This window comes from Phyllostomus hastatus, unplaced genomic scaffold, assembly GCF_019186645.2.
Source record: "Phyllostomus hastatus isolate PE091 unplaced genomic scaffold, TTU_PhHast_1.1 phas_contig_41, whole genome shotgun sequence".
Taxonomy (NCBI): domain Eukaryota; kingdom Metazoa; phylum Chordata; class Mammalia; order Chiroptera; family Phyllostomidae; genus Phyllostomus; species Phyllostomus hastatus.
In genome coordinates this window covers 7197619-7218772 of record NW_025333876.1, presented here as the reverse complement: position 1 = coordinate 7218772, position 21154 = coordinate 7197619, and the positions used below count along the sequence as shown (strand labels likewise).

Genomic DNA, 21154 nt, shown 5'->3' with positions numbered 1-21154 from the left:
CTAGAATGACCTCACATACATGCCTGGCCTAGTGTCAGCTGGGGTGATAGCCATGTGTCTCTGGGCATCCAGCAGGTGAGCTCAGGTTTGTTTATATGATGGGGAACCCCCCCAAAAACCAGAAATTTATTTATAAAAAAGTATGTATTCTTACCTGTTTAAACTTCAGTCAGCTTCAAAGTACTCTCCATTTGATGTAATATACTTATTGAGACTTTTTTTTCACTGCTCAAAACAGCTTTTGAGATTGTTGATTTTGATACCTTTTAGTGCAGGAGTGTCAAACTCATTTTCACCAGGCAGGGGCCACATCAGCCTCATGGTTGCCTTCAAAGGGCCAAATATAATTTTAGGACTGTATAACTACAACTACCCTTAACCATTAAGCAAGAGCTCAGTGCTACCGCCGCATAGAAACAAGGTGCCAGTCTGAATAAAATAAGGTGGAGGGCCAGATTTAGCCCCTGGGCCTTGTGTTTGACACCTGTGTTGTAGTGCTTCTGCTGGTTTTTGTTTTACCTATTCTACATCAGCAAAACGTTTCCACTGGATGACTTTTTACATCCAGGGAAACAAAACAATGTCACTCGGGGACAGATTGGGTGACTAGGGAGGGTGGGTCACACCGGTTTTTGGTAGAAAACTGCTGAACACTCAGTGCAGTGTGGACAGGTGCATTTGTAAATCCCCCATCTCGAAATGGACAAACGCATTGAGTCTTCAAAAAAAAATTCACTGAAGCCGAACACAGTATCTCACCACAGTGTCAGCTGGTACACTGATAGAAATGGGTTCCTAGAACACTCACCAAGTGGGGGAAGCCTGTACTACAGAGGGGCTCGCCTTCCAGAATATAATTCCAGTTTGGTGGGGGCGTGGTTTCCCTTCTTATAGTACCAAGATTTTGCAGTAGCAACAAGGGAAGGCAGGCACCACTGCACAAATGCTTTTCAAGCCTCTGTCTGCCTCACATCTGCCGATATCCCACTAGCCAAAGCAAGTCATGTTGGCCAACTCCAGAGTCAAGGCAGAGGAAAAGATGCCACCTTCTTACAGAAGGAGCTGCAAATCGCATTGCTAAGGATAGCACACCAGAGTGGAAAGCCTTTGTGGTCATTTTATAATCTACCACATTGTCTTTATGATTTTAAAGCTTAGTGTCTGCATTTTTATTTATTTATTTTAAAAATATTTTATTTATTTTATTTTTAGAGAAAGGGGAAGGGAAGGAAAAAAGGGGAGAGCAACGTCAATGTGTGGTTGCCTCTCATGTGCCCCCAATTGGGCACCTGGCCTGCAACCCAGGCATGTGCCCTAAGTGGGAATTGAATCAGTGACCCTTTGGTTTGCAGACCAGCTCTCAGTTCACTGAGCCACACCAGCCAGGCAGAATCTACATGTTTAAATGTCATTTTATACTGGCCCTGTCTGGGTAGCTCAGTTGATTAGAGCATAGTCCCAATAACTCCAAGGTAGTAGGTTCAATTCCTATCAGGTCACATAAAGAAGCAACCAATTAATTCATTAATGGGTGGTACAACAATCTGAGGTTCTCTGTCTCTCCTCCGCCCTCTCTCCCTTCTTCCCTTCTTTTCTCTCTCTCTCTTTAAAATTAATAAATAAATTTTTTTAAGTTTGAAGTGATTTTATATTCATAAAAATATAAAGTTAAAATAAGATATAATCCTCAGATTTCTGTTGAATTTTTTATTTTGCTATTCTAAGTTATGACTGTCTGGTATAGCAATCTCCAGAGAAGTGTAACTGGATTCACAGATTTGATAATCTTTGGACCCAGAATTTGAGGCTGTCTCAAACTTACCTAAATTTATATCAACCTTAGAATTTCAGGAGGGTAGGTGATAAGGTACTGGTTACACTTCTAAAAGCTACAGTTCATGATTTTAGAATTTGTTACTATAAATTTGATTCTTAATGGAGCTATATAAATTATGCAGGTCTTTACTACTTGACAGGTAAGTGCATACTGGTACTGTGATATTCCATTATTCACTTTGTTGTCATGGCTGTTTGTTTGTAGAGTACAGACTGCAAAGCTGTGATTAGCACCATGGACAGGAGCTCCTTAGACAGCAGTGGATTTTCTCTCCGCATTGGTTTGTCTGATGCATATCTCCCAAGAATGTGGGTTGAAAAACATCCAGAAAAGGAAAGTGAGGTATAGTCCTTCTTACTTAAAAGTAGAAAGCTATTGAAAAAATATTTTGGAATAAATTATTTAAACTTGAAAATTATTGTGAGTCTTGAAAACTAGCATTACTAAATGAGCTCTCCCCATCCCAAGATTCTACAACTAAAATTACTTATGATATCAATCATGACAAACTTTTGAGGTTTCAACCAAAACCCCCTTATGGTTTAGAGCCTTGTAAAGATTATAAATTTTACCTTAATCCCCACTAAAAGGAAAATCTGACTTTAGATATCTGCCTTCACACGGTGCACCTATATAGTTTTTGTAGTTTTGAAATACAAAGCAACAAAATTATTTATTGCCATATGACCATTTTGTATGGCAGTGACAAAAAAAATCTCTACTTCTGAAAATAAAAATTGAAAGCGACATCAACAAGATGGCTGAATAAATGTCACTTGCATGTATTTTCCCCACCAACTGTAATTTGACATCTGTCCATCCATCTTGCCTATGTAAGAGCTTTGGAATCCAGTTAGGAAACTGAAATCCCAGTGAATTCCAAAACCCAGGAAAGTCATTTTGAGTGAGCAGGCTCACACATAGACCGCTGACTTGTTGGCAATGGACCTGGCTTCTGAAATAGAAACGGCTTCATATCCCTGAGAAATTGGCTACAGCCCTTTTTAGCTGGGACCTGTCATCAGCATTATATGCCATCCCAGGAGATGTCAGGAGAAGTTGGATCCACTTCAGCACTAAGTAATAGGCATACAAAACTTGGTCCCAGTTGTAAACCCTGATGTGGCCAGTGAACTGGATCTTGCCACTGTCAGCTGTGGTCCAGGATCCCCTGGAGGTAAGGCCACCAAACTTGGCCAGTATACAAAAATCAATTGTATTTCTGTATACTAACAACGAACTTCTGTAAAAGAAATAAAATAATTTATTTACAATACCAACAAAAACAATAAAATACTTAGGAATAAATTTAATCAAGGAGATGGAAGATCCGTACACTCAGAACTATAAGACATTGATAAAAGAAATTGGAGAAGACACAAATAAATGGAAAGGTATTCCATGATGGAACCACAAAACACCACAAATAGAGAAATCTTGAGAAAGAAGAACAAAGCCAGAAACATTGTACTTCCTGATTTCAAATTATACTACAAAGCTATAGTAAAACAATATGGTACTGGCATAGAATTCAGAGCCCAGAAATAAACCTATGCATTTATGGTCAATGAATATCTGACAAGGGAGCCAAGAATACTCAATAAAGAGAGAGGTCTTCCAAGCAGCAAACACATGGAGATTCTGGAATACTGGCTGGTAAAGAGGGTGTGGAAGTTCTGTGCCCTCTGCCTCTCCATTTGGCTGTTGCTGAGTTATATCCTTTAAGAAAAGTGGTAATCTAGTAAGTAAAATGTTTCTCTGCATTCTGTGAGCTGCTCTGGGAAATCCTGAGGAGACTGTTGGAACCTCTAATCTGTAGCTAGTAGGTCAGAAACAGTCAGAAATAGAACATTGAAGCTGTCAGTATTGCTCCATGAACAGGGCTGTGGGCTGGATTGATTGGAAATATCAAGGATGTACTGGCTGGAGTTTTGACCAAGATGGAGGTGTAGGTAGAACCCTTCAATTCCTTGCACAACCAAAAGGAGGATAACAACCAATCTAACATCAATAAACAACCAGAAGTGCCAAAAAATCAAACTGTGCAGAGCTCTGACAACCAAGGAATTAAAGAAACAGTCACCCAGAACAACCAGATTGGTAAGAATCTGGTGAGGCGGAGGACAGCACGGGTGGGACCCGCTGAGAGAAACCCCCACAATGTGACAGACTGCATGGATAGTGCTGGCTGAAAGGGCAACTGAGACTTAGAACTGACTTGGAATATGGAGGTTGCTGTGGTGGGAGAAACTCCCAGTCTCACACTGCAGATCGTTGGAAAGTGAGCTAGAGCTGAGCAGGGGAACTGCATTGTTCCCTCTCTGGCCCCTCCCCCACAGGCAATGCCACAATGCAGCAAGGAGGGTTGCCCTGCTCTGGTGAATACCTAAGGCCCCACCCCTTACAACATAACAGGAGTGCTGAGACAAAGAAATATGGCCCACATGAAAGAACAGCGCAAAACTCCAGAAAAAGAGCTAAGTAACAAGGAGATAACCAATCTATCTGATGGAGAGTTCAAAACCCTGGTAATCAAGATGCTCACAGAACTGATTGAGCTTGGTTGCAAAATGAAGGAATAAATGAAGGCTACCCAAAGTGAAATAAAGCAAAATATTCAGGGAACCAACAGTGACAGAAAGGAAACCAGGACTCAAATGAACAATTTGGAACAAAAGGAAGAAGTAAACATCCAACTGGAACAGAATGAAGAAACAAGAATTCAAAAAAATGAAGAGAGGCTTAGGAACCTCTGGGACAACTTAAAAAACATTCCAATATCTGAATTATAGGGATGCCAGAAGGAGAAGAACAACAGCAAGAAATTGAAAACTTAGGACTTCTAGCCAAGATGGAGGCACAGGTAGACACACTGTGCCTCCTCGCACGACCAAAAGAAGGACAACAATAATTTAAAAACAAAAAACAACTGGAACTGATAGAAAATCGAACTGTATGGAAGTCTGATAACCAAGGGGTTAAAGAAGAAACATCCATTCAGACCAGTAGGAGGGGCGGAGATGGGCAACCAGGCAGAGAGGACTCCCAGCAAAGTGGTGGTAGAGGACTGGGGTGGGCAAGGTGGTGGCTGGTGGAGCCGGTAGTACCACATTCATGTGCAGATAAACCAGGAGGAACACCTGGGGACCAAGGCAGACTGTGCAACCTGGGGTCCCAGCATGGGGAAATAAAGCCTCAAACAACTGATTGAAAACAACTATAGGGGTTGAGGCAGCAATGGGAGAAACTCCCAGCCTCACAGAAGAGTTTGCTGGAGAGACCCACAGGGTCCTAGAACATACACAAACCAGCCCACCCAGGAATCAGCAACAGAGTGGCCTACTGTGCTTGTGGGTAGTGGAAGAAGTAACTGAAATCCGGCAGAGAGTGGAGCAAGCACCATTGTTCCCTCTTGGACCCCTTCCCAATATACATCATCACAAAGCAGTTACATGGGTTACCCTTCCCTGGTAAACACCTAAGACGCCACCCCTTATACATAGCAGGCAGGCCGAGACCAAAAAAAAAAAAAAAAAAAAAAATGGCCAAATGAAAGAACAGATCAAAGCTCCAGAAAAAAAATACAACTAAGTGACAAGGACACAGCCAACCTATCAGATGCACAGTTCAAAACACTTGGTAGTCAGGATGCTCACAGGATTGGTTAAATTTGGTCACAAATTAGATGAAAAAAATGAAAGCAATGCTAAGTGAAATGAAAATATACAGGGAACCAACAGTGATGGGAAGGAAAGTGGGCCTCTAACCAATGGTGTGGACAGAAGGAAGAAAGAAACATTCAACCAGAAAAGAATGGAGAAACAAGAATTCAAAAAAAAAATGAGGAGAGGCTTAGGAACCTCCAGGACATCTTTAAATGTTCCAACATCTGAATTATAGGGGTGACAGAAGGAGAAGAGGAAGAGCAACAAATTGAAAACTTATCTGAACAAGTAATGGAGAACTTCTCCAATCTGGCAAAGGAAATAGACTTCTAGCAAGTCGAGGAAGCTCAGAGAGTCCCAAGGAAGTTGGACCCAAGGAGGAACACACCAAGGCACATCATAATTACATTAGCCAACATTAAAAATGAGAGAATCTTAGAAGCAGCAAGAGATAAGGAGACAGTAACCTACAAAGGCATTCCCTTAAGACTATAAGTTGATTTCTCAAAAGAAACCTTACAGGCAAGGAGGGGATGGAAAGAAGAATTCCAAGTCATTAAAGGGAAGGACCTACATCTAAGATTACTCTATCTAGCAAAGTTATCATTTAGAATAGAAGGGCAGATAAAGTGCTTCTCAGATAAGGTCATGTTAAAGGAGTTCATCATCACCAAGCCCTTATTATATGAAATGTTAAAAGGGATTTATCTAAGAAAGAGAAGATAAAAAATATGAATAGTAAAATGACAGCAAACTCACAGTTATTAACAGCCACACCTAAAACAAAAGCAAAAAGAAACTAAACAAACGACTAGAACAGGAACAGAAATGGAGATCACATGGAGAGTTATCAACAGGGGAAGGGGAGAGGGAGAGAGGGGGAAAAGGTACAGCGAATAAGTAGCATAAATGGTAGGTAGAAAATAGACAGGGGGAGATTAAGAATAGTATAGGAAATGTAGAAACTAAAGAACTTATATGTAAGACCCATGGACATGAACTAAAAGGGGGGAATGTGGGTGGGAGGGGGTATTCAGAGCAGAGGGAGTAAAGTAGGGGATGAGACAACTATAATAGTATAATCAATAAAATATATTAATAAATAAATAAGTGATTTAATTTAAAAACACTAAGAAATACATGTAACACCCTTAAAACTATAATTGGAGTTATCATATATTGATATTCTTTAAATAAAAAGAACCATAGTTTTAAAAGAAGCATAATTGTCAGGTACAAAATAGACAGGGCAGTGTTCAGAACAATATAGGAAATGGAGAAACCAAAGAACTTATACACAGGCCCCATGGATATGAACTAAGTAGGAGTGGTGGCGGGGGGGATGCTGGAGGGAAGTGGTGTTCCAGGTTGGGTAGAGGTGGGGCAAAGGGGGAAAAATTGGCACAACTGTAATAATATAATTAATAAAATATGTTTAAAAAAAGAAATTGAAAACTTATTTGAACAAATGATGAAGGAGAACTTCCCCAATCTGGTGAAGGAAATAGAGTTCAAGGAAGTCCAGGAAACCCAGAGAGTCCCAAAGAGTTGGACCCAAAGAGGAACTGGACACACCAAGGCACATCATCATTAAGTTACCCAAGATTAAAGATAAAGAGAATCTTAAAAGCAGCAAGAGGAAAGGAGATAGTTACCTACAAAGGAGTTCCCATAAGACTATCAGCTGATTTCTCAAAAGAAAACTTACAGGCAAGGAGGGGATGGAAAGAAGTATTCCAAGTCATGAAAGGCAAGGACCTACATCTAAGATCACTCTATCCAGCAAAGCTTTCATTTAGAATGGAAGGGCAGATAAAGTACTTCTCAGAGAAGGTCAAGTTAAAGGAGTTCATCATCACCAAGGCCTTATTATATGAAATGTTAAAGGGACTTTTCTAAGAAATTGAAGATCAAAAACTATGAACAGTAAAATGACAACAAACTCACAACTATCAACAACTGAACCTAAAGAAAAAACAATATAACAAAAACAAATACTAAGCAAACAACTAGAACAGAAACAGAATCAGAGAAATGGACGTCATGTGGAGAGTTTTCAGTGGGGAAGGGGAGGGGAAGAATAGGAGGGAAAGGTACAGGGAATAAGAATTATAATTGGTAGGCATAAAATGGATAGGGAGAGATCAAAAATGATATAGGAAACAGAGAAGTCAAATAACTTATGTGTACAACCCATGGACATGAACTAAACTGGGGGAATGCTGGAGGTTTGTGGGGTGCAGAGTGGAGGGGGAATAAAGGGGGGGAATTAGGAAAACTAATAGCATAATCAATAAAATATACTTAAAAATAGAATACCCAATAACAAAAGGATAGTCTTTTCAATAAATGGTTTTGGAGAAACTGGATAACCACATACCTTTTGAAAATGGACCCCTATCTTATACCACTCACAGAAATAACTCAAAATGGATTAAAGAGTTAAATATAATTTCTGAAACTATGTAACTTCAAAAAGAAAGCCCCTTGGCATTGGTCTTGCTAACAATTTTTTTAATATGATATCAAAAGCACAAGCAACGAAAGCAAAATAAGCAAGTAGGACTATATCAAAATAAAAAGCTGCTTCTGCACAGCAAAGAAAACCATCAAGAAGATGAAGAGGCAACCTATGGAATGGGAGAAAATATTTGCAAACTATATATATCACATAAGGAGTTAATATCTAAAATATGTAAGAAACTCATACAATTCAAGAGCAAAAACACTAATAATCTGATTTAAAAATAGGCAAAGAATTTGAACAGACATTTTCCCAAAGAGGACATGCAGATGGCTACGGGTATGTGGGGAAAAAAAGTGCTCAACATCACTGTTCTGAGATACCACCTCATGCCTGTTTGAATGGCTATCATCAAAGAGACAAAAGACAAGTGTTGGAAAGGATGCAGAGAAAGGAGAGTTCTTGGGCAGTATTGGTGGGAATGCCAATAAATTGGTGCCTTAACCCAGGGAGTCTTCACGATTTATAGGGAGGCCCTCCTCATCATTAGTCTATCCCAAACACATGTGTGCTGTTTGGAGAGATTGTGTGGGTGGGTTTTGGGAGCAAAGTGTTGTGGTCATTGACACACAGATTTATGCTGTTTTGAACCAGCCAGACGGGTTTACATTATGAGAAACATTAGTCTAGCGCCTCTCTCTCCTCGCAGGCCTGCATGCTCGTTTTCCATCCAGACCTCAACATCACCCTCCCTGATGCAGCTGAGGAGAGTGAAATGGTTATATGTCTCGACTGCTCCAATTCCATGGAGGGTGTGACATTCTTTCAAGCCAAGCAAATTGCCTTATATGCACTGTCCTTGGTGGGTAAGAAGCAGAAGATAAACATTGTCAAGTTTGGTTCAGGTGAGTGATCTTTGACTGGCATCCACAGTGAGCCTCCTCCTTAATATCATCATGTTTATGGGCAGAGATGATGGCTGTCAGTGTCCTGACCTGACCTTTGCAGTGAGAATTAACATAGCACAGTGTTCAAGAATTCTGGACCCAGGTCCCTGGGTTCAAATCCCAGCTCTACAACTTAAGTAGCTCTGAGTGTCCCCTTGCGGGGACAAGTTACTTGACCTTTTTGTGCCTCAGTTTCCTCATCTGTATTCTGAGGGTAATAATAGTTCCTACCTCACAATGTGGTTGTGAGGAGTGAGATAATGGATGTAAAGGATTTGAAACAGGGTGTCATTCCTAGTAAGTGCTAAATAAACACTACAGTCATTATCTCCAGCTAGACCAAATGCAAGACCTTTGGTCTGATGATTATGAGCATCCCATGGATATGGAAAAACATTTGAGATTAGTACTGTAGTAGAAAATTTATAAGGAATGATCTCAGCAAGCATGAGATCAGCCCTATTAGAAAATAGGTAATGCCATGTCCTGATGGGGGCCCAGGACCATATCAGCCACCAGAAGAAGGCACTGTAGCGATGAGGGAAGGATCACAAAGTGCAGTGAGGGACCTCATGTCCTGTTGGTTCTTCTGTGTCATTTAGCAAAGGCCTAGCCCCTTTATGAAGGAGCCAAGGTCTGCCACTGCTGGAGGCAGAGGTCATGGAAGGAGAATGTGTCCCTCTGGTGGCCAGGCTGACTGTGTTATCGTGATACCTGCATCTGACTTTGAATAAGCAATCTACTACAAAACAAACAGTCTGCACACATAATTTGACTCAGAACGTTTTGCACAGTAGAGTACATAGTTTGCACGAGAATTTATTATTTAAAGGACTGCTGTGGTGATTTTAACTTATATGTTAAAATTATCAAGCTTCACTGTTTGTTAGTAGTCAATAAAGTTAATAGTTCATGGCAATACCTCACACCAATCTCATTACATAGGATACAAGGAGTTATTTCCATTTTCTAAGTTCATCACAAGCAGTGATGTGCCAGCTGAATTCATTACGGTGAGTAAAAGCCCCTCCTTCTCCTCCTGAGTGTCCGTCTGTCCATTTTTATCAGTGCTGCGTGAGAGAAGCAGTGTCACAACAGCCCCAGCCTTTCCACTTTGCATGTTGGTGGGGTCTTTCATTTCACTGATGAAAGCAATGTGAACTCACTGAAGAAAAACTGGAAATTAAAAAGGGAAGAAAGAGAATATCGCCCACAGTCCCACCAATGAGCATTAACAGTTTAGCATTAACAGTTTAACAGTGTTTTCCTCTGTCTCTCTTCTCCTGTGTTTTATATGGAGCACGCTCAGTACAACCAAGTCTCCACTTCAGTCCAGGCTGGCAGGCCCAAGGGTGTGGGGTCCACCCTGCCTGGTCTCAGGAAGCTGTAACCCCCATGGCTAAGGCTGAGTAAGAGACCTCCAAATCAGGAGACACTAAGGAGACAAAACTTATTTCCCTGGCATGAGTGCTGCCTGTTCTAATGCCTGGCTCCCATTGCATGATCGGCAGTCAATGATGGGTAACAATTCTCTAAAAAGAAAATGAATCTAAGACAGGCATGATCACATGGAGGCCCCAGGGAAGAGTCTCAGGGGACTGTGGAAATGAGGGAGTGATTGACATCAACCCCTGCCCCCCCCACCCCCCCGGCTTTGACAAAGCCTGAGTCCTTGTTCTGGCTGTGAGAAATCCAAGTCTCCCGGCTGCCTTTGTCTCCTCTGCCCGACTCAGGCCTGTGGGAATAACAGGGGCGGTGCAGTCCAGACCAGAGTCAGCGGACCCCCAGGGTAATTAGACCGAGGCATAGGATATGCAAGATCCTGTGAGAGCTGCTTGCTGGAGGATGCTCTTGAATTATAATATGAAGGCACAGGCAGGAAACAAAACTAGCTTTTAGGTCCTGTAGTCTTTTTAAGTGATAAAACTCCCAAATCTCAGCGTGAGTTCTGTCAGCCCCTTTGAAAATTACCTATTCGTTTGATCTTCCCTGCCAGACTGTAATCAACAAACTCTATCTGTATTCTTAATAAAAGCCTGCTTGGGCAGGAAAACAGGGTGCTCTCCACTAGAGAGAGTGGCCATGCCATTCCTATTCCTCCACAGGACTCAGTAGTCCATGTGTATGTTTTCTCATTTCTTGAGCATCTGCAGCGGCCATGGATACTGCTGGCCAGTATCTGTCACACAGGGGTATTTAATGTAGTAGTTCTTTGAAAACCATAAAAGAATAGATAAGTGCTGATTGATAATATTGTAGATACTGTGTGACATGAAATAAACTCAAAGGATGTAAATACAGTTGTTCCACAAAGTTTAATTAGAGAAAAGTAACTTTTTAGTGACAATACTTCTAAACCCTCATTGAGAGACATGCTCAGTAAATGACTAGAGTGAACATTGAATATCCTCCAAAAAGGGATAATTTTTCTCTTCATTTTCTCCAGTCTGCCTTGCCCACCATGGGAAACACCGACTTCTGGAAAACGCTTCGATATTTAAGTTTACTGCCTCCCTCTCAAGGGTTAAGGAACATCCTCCTCATATCCGATGGCCACCTGCAGGAGGAGCGCCTGACTCTGCAGCTCGTGAAGAGGCACGTGCAGCACACCCGGCTGTTCTCCTGCGGGGTCGGGTGAGTGGCAGGTCATTGCCCATGAAGGCCACAGTGGGAAGCAACCTGGGAGGGGATGTCTTGGCTCACAGAGGGTTCTCGGCAATTGTAAGGTTGATACTTGTGTAGAGAAGCTGTTTAGGGTACAGTTATGGAGCCCAGTCTGGCTGTGAGCCGGACTGCGTGGGTCTCAACTCCCGAGCCAGCCACTTATTAGCCATGACCTTGGGCAATTTGTTTAATCTCTATAACATGAAGGTGATGATGTAAACACTACCTCTGAGGGCTAAATGAACTCACGTATAGAAAGCAAAACTGGCCCATAGCAAGCACCAAATCAATATTAGTGTTACTTTGCCTAGAAGTCCAAATTTCCAACCTATCCTGAGAAGCGCAAGGTGGTTTCTGACTGGGGTTGCAGGGCCTACTGCTTTAGGGCCCCATCCCGCTGCTCTGCTCCTGATAGCACCTTACCACTAAGGTTCACATTGTCAAACCCTGAGATGTACGGAGAATCTTTCTCTGGGGAGTCTAAACCCTATTATGTTGGAATAAACCCCCTCCACAATTATAGTTAGCTTTTCTGGTTGAACTGAGGCATATGATGTAAATAGAAGGAAAACACTAAACCAAAGAGGTCAGACTGGTGTTTGCACAGAACATACCTGTCCTGTGCCTACCTGTGCTTCCCACCCACAGTCACCCTCCTGACAAGCAGTCACCAGGCCTCCCTTCCCTCACACTGTGCTGTCCTAGGCCCCTGGGCTTCTGTAGTGATCTGGGCCCTTATTGCCCCTGGATGGCTCTCCCTACCTGCCCAGAGGGCTCTTCTCTGCACCTCTTCAGTCCCAGCTCCTAGTCCTGTTTTCTGTAATCTAAGGCCTAACAGGGCATTACTCACCAACCAGGAAGTGTGTCCAACAGTGAATAACTTGCACCTTTTGATACCAGGTGGCCAGCCCTAAGCCTGCTGCAGGGAGGTGTCTTTTCCCTGTCTGAATCGGCTCCCTCTTTCATCTTCCTGGTCACAGCAATACCTGCCTGCTCCCCACACTGTGTGCCAGGGGTCCGCTGTGCTGTGGTCAGGCTCAGGTGTCTCAGCATACAAGGCTGTGTGTATTTGCTGAGGGTCTGTTGTAGGACAAACACTGCTCAGCTGAGGCTGCAGTACTGCATGTGGGAGACAGAGAGTAATCTGGAACCTCAAAGGAAGATGGGATCCTAAGAGCCAGACAGGAAGGAAAGGGGGTGTGAGGGCTGACTGTGCTCTCACACACTGTGGTTGACATGACCCAGCTGGGGAATTGTAATTGTTACTGACTTTCGGTCCAGTTTTCAGGACCTTTCTAAATGTTTCTGCCTCATTTATGTTCAAAAACTCCAGCAAAATGCTGGGAACTCTCCAGGAGTAGAGATGATTCCTCCTGCCATTGTAACAAGTCCACACACACAAAAGGTTCCAAGTAGCCCCACCAACGGATGGAATTTATAAAATGCAGTTAAACTCCAGCTGAAGGATTTTCTAATTAGTGTTATAATCCACCAGTTAATTTCAAGGACTGAAGACAAATCTAACTTTTATCAATATGCTAAAATATGTTTCAGAGATAACTTTCTTAAGTTCTCTTTCTGAAAAGTTATTGATCATTTCTTTAATATTTCAGGAGGAAACTCTTTAAGAAAGTCATTCTTGATAGGTGTAGGATTATTGAGAGAAATTTAAAACTACATTGTCATTTAAATACCAGATTATCTTTGCTAGGATGAGAGTTACTTATTTATACCTTTTGCTATCTAGATGTGGATCAGATTTCAAGCCATAGACTTTATTAACCCCTATGCCATTTCTTGGCCTTTGGAATCAAATTTGGGTAGCTTTGACACTCCTTGAAAGTAGGTTGAGCTTTATCAGCATTCTGGTACTTTTTGGGATTCTTTTTTTTTTTTTGCAGAAGAATCATCTGCTTCCTCCTTCAGTAAATCAAAAGTCAAGAATTTCTGCTTTTATTCTGTTATGAGAGAGAAATAAGCCCTCTGATGTGTGCAGCTTGTTACCCAAACCTTTTGATGTTTCATACTGTCTGTCATATGTTTTATCTCCTGAACCTCAGCTATAGAAAAATAAATTTTTCTGTATGTAATGTCTCTTATGTTGGGTTTTGAACTGTGTCAATCTTATTAACTACATGGACTTCTAAAATGTTTCTAGAATTTCTTAAAAAGTAATGCCTGTGAAATGTGATCAGTTCTACAGCAAATCGTCATATCTTAAGGACTCTGTCCCAATGTGGTGCTGGACTATTTGAATATTTTAACTCAAAATCCAAACATAGTTGGAAAAAACAGGTACGTTTCTCAAATACATTATTACTAGTCTCATGTTTCCATGTGGAAATGTTATCTTTATACATTCATGTTTTCATGAATGGGAACAGGAGCTAGAAAGAGGCAGAGGCCCCACAATGTGCACCCACCTCTGGTGACCCTCCTTGACAGGAGCACAGTGAATGCAAAATTGGGTCATTCTCCTAGTTAGTGGTTTGTTTTCTGCGTTATCAAATGTCTTGGGTTGACTTTTAAAAGTGAAGTATTATACATGTTTTACTAAAATTAATTTTCATTGTGGCAAAATAAACATAAAAGTTGCCATTTCAATCATATTTAAGTGGGCAGTTAGTAGCATTAAGTGTGTTCACATTGTTGTACAACTATCTCCACACTCCATCTCCAGAATCTTTTCATCTTCTCGAACAGAACTCCATACCCATAAAACAACAACTGATTCTTTCTCTCCCTCCCCTGGCAACCACCCTTCTACTTTCTGTTTCTATAAAGTTGACTGCTTTAGATATTTAGATATCCCTTGTAAGTGGAATCTTACTGTATTTGTCCTTTCATGCCCAGTTTACTTCATTTGGCATAATGTCCTCAAGATTCATCCATGTGGTACCATGTGTCAGAATTATCTTCCTTTTTAATGACTGAATAATATTCATTGTCTGTATCTACCACATTTTGTTTATCCATTCATTTACTGGTAGACAGTTGGGTTGTTTCTACCTTTGGTTGTTGTGAACCATGGTGCTGTGAGTGTTGGTGCACAAGGATGGGTTGAAACACTCATTACAGTTGTTTTAGGCATATACCCAGAAGAGGAATTGCCAAATCATATGGTAATTTTAGGGTTAGTTTTTTTAGGGACTGCCATGCCATTGTTCATACAGTTGCCGCACCATTTCATTACATCTTCAGCAACATACCAGGGCTCCAATTTTTCTACATCCTGGTCAGTCCTTATTTACCATTTTTTGGTTTTGTTTTTATAATAACCATGCTAATGGTTGTGCATTTGTATCTCACTGGGGTTTTGACTTGCATTTTCCTAATGACTAATGATGTGGAACATCTTTTTATGTGCTTATTAGCCATTTATGTATCTTCTTTAGAGAACTGTCTACTCAAGTCTTTTATAGGATTAATTTTTATAACTGGAATTTACTCCATGCCAGAGCTGTATATTAGTAATTAACTAGTGCAATCATTTTAGGATGTTTTGACATTTAAATAATGTGCTAGTGCATTAAAAAAAAAGAGTTATCAGTCCCAAAGAATAGAACGTAAAGTTTAAGTGTTCAGTAACTATTTTCTGGATACAATATTGAAAGAGAAATAATTCTTCTTTAACAAATAGATAGAAGACCAAATGACTCGGTCTCAATCCCCGAGCTGCCACTCGGTCTCTGTGAAATGGCATCAGTTTGGTGCAGACGCACCAGAGCCCCTGCAGGCCCCAGCCCACGTGCAGGCCTTGTTCCACAATGACCGGCTCCTGGTCTACAGCTTTACTCCTCATTGTACTCAGGTAAAGAGGCACATAGTTTGTTTCACTGTGGGAAGAGCAATGTATTTTGCTAGTAATTTTCTTTTCTGTCAGATTTTTTTTCCTCTCCTTCTTCACTGAATCATATGTTGGCAAATTTTCTCCTTCTGGGAACACACTGGGTGGTTTACCAGGGGCCCTGGAAAGCCTTTTAATTTCCCTTGAAAAGAGAAAGGAAATCGCTAAAAGAATCACTGTCAGACTGACCAAAATACTGGGGAGTGGAAAAGGTAATAAGGAATTTTTTTTTCCCACTTCAGGCAACTCTGTGTGCATTAATTCAAGGAAAAGAATTTTCTACAATGGTATCAACTAGTGAACTTCAGAAGACAACTGGAACTGTAAGATTCAAAACTTAAATTGTGGACCTAGTGCTTGAAAGCTGTAATAATTTTATATTTTAATGTAGAATTCTCAGTATGTTTCCTTTGTTATTGCTGTTTTTCTGTGTTGACATTTCAGTACAAATGAGGACAGTTTCCTCCAGATTCTTTTCTTTTTTTAAAGATTTTATTTATTTATTTATTTTTTAGAGAGAGGGAAAAGGAGAGAGAGGGAGAGAAACCTGGACGTGAGAGAGAAATATCAAATGGCTGCCTCTTGCACACCCCCAACTGGGGACCTAGTCCCCACCAGGCATGTGCCCTGACCAGGAATCACAGCAACTATCACTTTGTGGGATGACACCTATCCAATGGAGCCACACTGGTTGGGGCACCTATATTATTTTAAAATAGTAAATAACAGTAGTAAACTAAATAAAACATTTATTGAGGCTATGTTTATTTTTCTACTTTTTGATTAAGAACAAATGAATTAGCACTAAAAAGTTTGTAGTGTTTGCATTAGTATTTAATCTACTGTAGTTTGACCTAGAAAATTCCTAACCTATCTATGCTATAGTATATGTAGCTTTCTTTTCATAGGAGTATTTATAAAGCCGGAGAAACCACTTCCCAAACATTGCTGGGTTGGGGATTTTTTTTGTTTTGTTTTGTTTTGTTTTGTTTAAATACAATATGGCTTTTTTAGCACTCATTGAATCAATAATTATAATTATTACTTGCCAGTAACTTATATATAGAACATAAGGGAATTTCCTTGTTATTTAATGAGTTGAATTTTAGGCAGAAATAAAGTAAAAGGATTGTACCTGGGAAGATGTCATTTTTCATAAAAGTACAATTTTTATAGTTGTGCTTTCTCTGTGAACTGTAATGTGATCGATAACACAATGATAAGAATTAGACTTCTCATTGAAAGTAGATATGGCCATTTAAGATCTGCTCTGTTTTGTAGTCATTTGAGAGGAAGAGGAAGGAGCCCTTCTTCCTGCCCTTCAGCATGGAGACCACACTCATGCTAGGGCATCACAGCACTAAGCTGGTTCCTCCTACAGTAGAACAATTTAAAGTTTTTGAAATAAATTGAACTGGCAAAGGCCTTTTATAGAAAAAGCAAAACTCTAGGGACAGAAAACAGGTGAGCCATTGGCAGGGTCTGGAGGTGCCTGCAAAGGGGCATGCAGGGTTTTATAAGGTGAAGGGACTACTCTGTGTCTTTATATAAATGTGGTGGTCACACACGTTTATTAACACTTATTAAACTGTACACTTTAGAATAGTGAACTTTAGTATATGTAGATTATACCTCTGTTTTAAAAAATGAGTTTCTGTGTATGACTGCAATTAAAAGACATTCAAATCTTTCCTTCTTTGCTGCTCACACAGATGATTCACAAGCTGACAGCACGAGCTCTGATCAGAGATTATGAAGTTGGCATTCTCCATGAAAATGCAACCGATCATGAGGTCTGCTCTTTTCACAGCAAAAATCTTTGTGCTTTGTTCATGGCTCTTCTTAAATGGACTTTTCCACAGACCTGAAGAGTGAGGCTAGAGGATGGAGATACATGCAGTATCAGGGGCATGTATTGTCATGTCAGGGTTCAGGGTGCTCTGCGGCTTCTTGAGAACTCCATGGTGATTGTGACCATCAGAGAGAGGCTGGAAGAGGGCTTTGAGAGCATCTATCCTCAGAGCTCTTACGTGCTGTTAATGGTCATAGTCCCCTTGTCCTGATGAAGAGCCAGATGCAGGACAGGTGGGCAGCCTGCCTATGGACACACAACGCAGAAAAAGCCACCTACTCCCTCCTCTCTAGGCTGACAAGGCCCCTGGCTGGGGGTTCCACTCAGCCAGGACAGCCCTGCTGGCCCCTCTGAGGCTCTGATCTAAAATGAGTTTAGAAGCATTAGGGCTCAATGCCATCCCCAAAAGAGGGTACCAGCATGCCACACAGAGCCATCCATTCCCTTGCGAACAGTTACCGCTCATGATACGTGGCCTGTGCCTTCAGCACTGTCCTGTGCTGCCCTTCTATTACAGCCTTGAGTTTGTTTTGCTTACTGCCCTCTTATATCTGGGGGACCTGACCAGCCCTGCCACCAGACAGTCCTGAATAAGGCACTTCACCTGTCCATGCCTTAGAGTCTGGTCTTGAAAATGGGCCACATAGACTTCCTATAAAAGATTTCATAAGTTCAGCATACTCCAGAGTGAGAGTTCTTTGTAATCTACAAAGGGCTCTATAAATAGAATTCCTTCAAAAACTTGGCTGCTCAGTTGAGTAGGGAACTTTTAGTCACCAACTTGAGATATTTAGACAGGGACATTGACTCAATATTTAGTTTGAAATTCTACCTATGAAATGATTTGCTTTTTATAGAACAACACCTTTTAGATTACCTAATGCACTTTTAATGAAAAAATAAAACAAGACATGTTTGCATTTGTTTTATTCTATCCTAGATGAAGAAGCATATCCTAAAATCTCTGATTATTCGACTCAGTAAAGAAAACTCTCTTATAACACAATTTACAAGCTTTGTAGCTGTTGAGAAAAGGGTATGTAATAGTGTTAATTCATGTTTCTTATCTTTCTTTTTTTTTTAATCCTCACTTGAGGACATGCTTATTGATTTTAGTTAGAAGGATGGGAAGGGAGGGAGATAAAAGGAGAGAACATTGATGTGAGAGATAAACATCAGTCAGTTGCCTCTCATATATGCCCTGACCTGGACCGAACCCACAAGCTAGATATGTGTCTTAACCGGGAATTGTACCTGCAACACTTCAGTTTATGGGACAACCTTCCAACCAACTGAGCCATACTGGCCAGGGCCTTGGTTATTTTCTGTGTTTACATGTTAACAAAATTACTCTTACTCTGTCGCTGACAATATCCACATCCTTGGCCTGAATGAACAAGGAGGGGGGAGGTGGAGGGTCATTAAGCCAGGGTCTCAACATGAGGGCCCGTGGTGACCTCTCTAAATGAGATACATATGTTATTATTTTTAATGTTATAATTATTAATTAGTTTCATGTGTACTTTTAAGATTTATTTCAATTTTGTTACTTTTTTGGCATTTCTCATTGTTTACTAATCCAAGCCCTTCAAAAAATAGAAAAGGCCTGGGTTTCCCTTTCCCTCTGAAAAGCCCATAAACTTAGGGCACTTACTTCAGTGACCGCTCAGTAAAGAGGAATACCACTCAAATGAGGATGTCTGTCTTCACCTCTTTTACTCTTCACCTGAGGCCCTGGATGCAGGATCCAATCTGACACCCACACATATTCCAAACCAAACATTCACAGGGCTTTAGGATGTATAATAATCATTTCATTTGATAATGTCTGTTTTGTTTTTACTTAATTGTTATTCAATATAGGATGGAAATGAGTCACCTTTTCCTAGTACTCCAAATATTTTGGAACTTATTGCCAAAGAAGATGTAGATTTCCTGCCATACATGAATTGGCAGGAAGAGCACCCAGTCGCCAGCATACCCCAGGTAAGTATTAATTACTGCATAGATTGGTATTGTGTTTTCCTATTTTTATGGTGGTGAGGGGAACTCTTTGAAAAATAATATTTTTCAAAGCCTTAATATTTGTATATGCAGAATACATATACAAACACTTGTACATTTATAATAATGCTATTACATGACTGAGAAAGTCACCATATAGAAATGTAGCTGTTAGTACAAAAAGGGAAAAGTGTAGTTCTATTTCTCTGAGACAGATAAACTATCACATAGGAAGCTAAAGTAATTTGCTCTCAGTAATATAATAGATTCATCATGAAGTAGTGTTAAAAGTCTTACCTAATAACCTAAATTCACCACCAAGGTTTCTTAAAGTTTATAGTGCTCTGTACTGTGTAGCCTTTACAACCAGAGACTTAACAGAACTTAGAAATGTGACTTAACTAAACATTGAAAAGCATATTCAAAAGAAAAGGAGTAAAACAGTGCTCTCAAGTATCCAGGTTAGAGAACTAAAGTTGACAAATTTTAGGAATTTAGAATCTAAAGGAAAAAAATTTGTGAGGAGAGGAATTTTTGGAAAATATTGTACAATATAGGCAACATTCTTTTTCTTGGATTCATTTTAAAGTTATGATGTCAATTAAGAACATAGAAACATATTAGATGTCATTGGCTTTGCTCATAAAGTCATATTTAGTATGATTTTTAAAAATTTATTTGTCAAATGTAGTTGACATACAATATTTTATTAGTTTCATGTATACAACATAGTGATTAGACATTTACATAACTTACAAAGTGATCACTCTGATAAGTCTAGTATCCACCTGGTACCATACATTAGAATAATGTTTAGTATGTTTTAAGGTGGTAAATAAACAAAACATCAACAACAAAACCACAAATGTTTCCTCAAATGAGCCAGAGAAGTAAATAAACCAACACTGTACTGAAAAAGCTAACATTAAGGAGGTCTTTGTTTTTTTGTTTGTGTGTTTCTTTTTCATAGTTCTTTTTTCTAAAATTTTTTATTGTTATCCTATTATAGTTATCCCAATTTTTCCTCCTTTGCTTTCCTCCACTGCCCAGCCCACACCCTGCTCCCACAGTTAAGCCCCACACAGTTGTCCACGTTCATGGCTCATTCATACATGTTCTTTGACTAGTACCTTCCCCTTCCCAACATTATCCCCTTCACCACTCCCCACTGGCCACTGTCAGTTTGTTCCATGTTTCCATGCCTCTGGTTCTGTTTTACTCATTAGTTTATTTTGTTCATTAGATTCCTCTTCTTTGTGAGATCATATGATACTTGTGTTTCACCAACTGGTTTATTTCACTTAGCATAATATTCTCCAGTTCTATCCATGCTGTTGCAAAATGTAGGCCTTTCTTCTTTCTTTCTGCTATGTAGTATTCTGTTGTATAAATACACCAGCTTTTTGATCCACTCATCTACTGATGGGCACTTAGGCTGTTTCCAGCACTTGGCTATTATAAATTGTGCTGCTATGAATATTGGGGTACCCAAATTTTGAATTTGTGTTTCAGGATTCTTAGAGTATATTCCCAGCAGTGGAATCACTGGGTAAAAAGATAGATGCATTTTTAAGTTTTTGAGGAAATTCCATACCGTTTTCCACAGTGGTTGCACCAGTCCGCATTCCCACCAACAGTGCACTAGGATTCCCTTTTCTCCACAGCCTCTCCAGCATTTGTTTGTTGACTTGTTAATGATGGCCGTTGTGACAGGTTTGAGTTGATATCTCATTGTGGTTTTAATTTGCATCTCTTTGATGGCTAATGACGTTGAGCATCTCTTCATATGTCTTGGGGCCTTCTGTATGTCCTCCTTGGAGAAATGTTTGCTCAGGTCCTTTGCCCATTTTCTAATTGGATCATTCATCTTCCTG

General features: G+C 40.3%; 1 protein-coding gene across 1 annotated transcript in view; it reads left to right on the top strand.

Moving 5' to 3' along the window:
* Positions 1 to 21154, top strand: part of PARP4 (poly(ADP-ribose) polymerase family member 4) — a 124276-nt gene that overhangs the window by 81241 nt on the left and 21881 nt on the right. The window contains exons 21-30 of the mRNA XM_045844759.1: positions 2042 to 2179; positions 8676 to 8871; positions 9859 to 9926; positions 11360 to 11547; positions 13773 to 13872; positions 15218 to 15388; positions 15667 to 15747; positions 17137 to 17217; positions 18217 to 18312; positions 19140 to 19262. Coding sequence (XP_045700715.1) covers positions 2042 to 2179; positions 8676 to 8871; positions 9859 to 9926; positions 11360 to 11547; positions 13773 to 13872; positions 15218 to 15388; positions 15667 to 15747; positions 17137 to 17217; positions 18217 to 18312; positions 19140 to 19262 — 1242 coding nt within the window. The remainder of the gene's footprint in view (positions 1 to 2041; positions 2180 to 8675; positions 8872 to 9858; positions 9927 to 11359; positions 11548 to 13772; positions 13873 to 15217; positions 15389 to 15666; positions 15748 to 17136; positions 17218 to 18216; positions 18313 to 19139; positions 19263 to 21154) is intronic.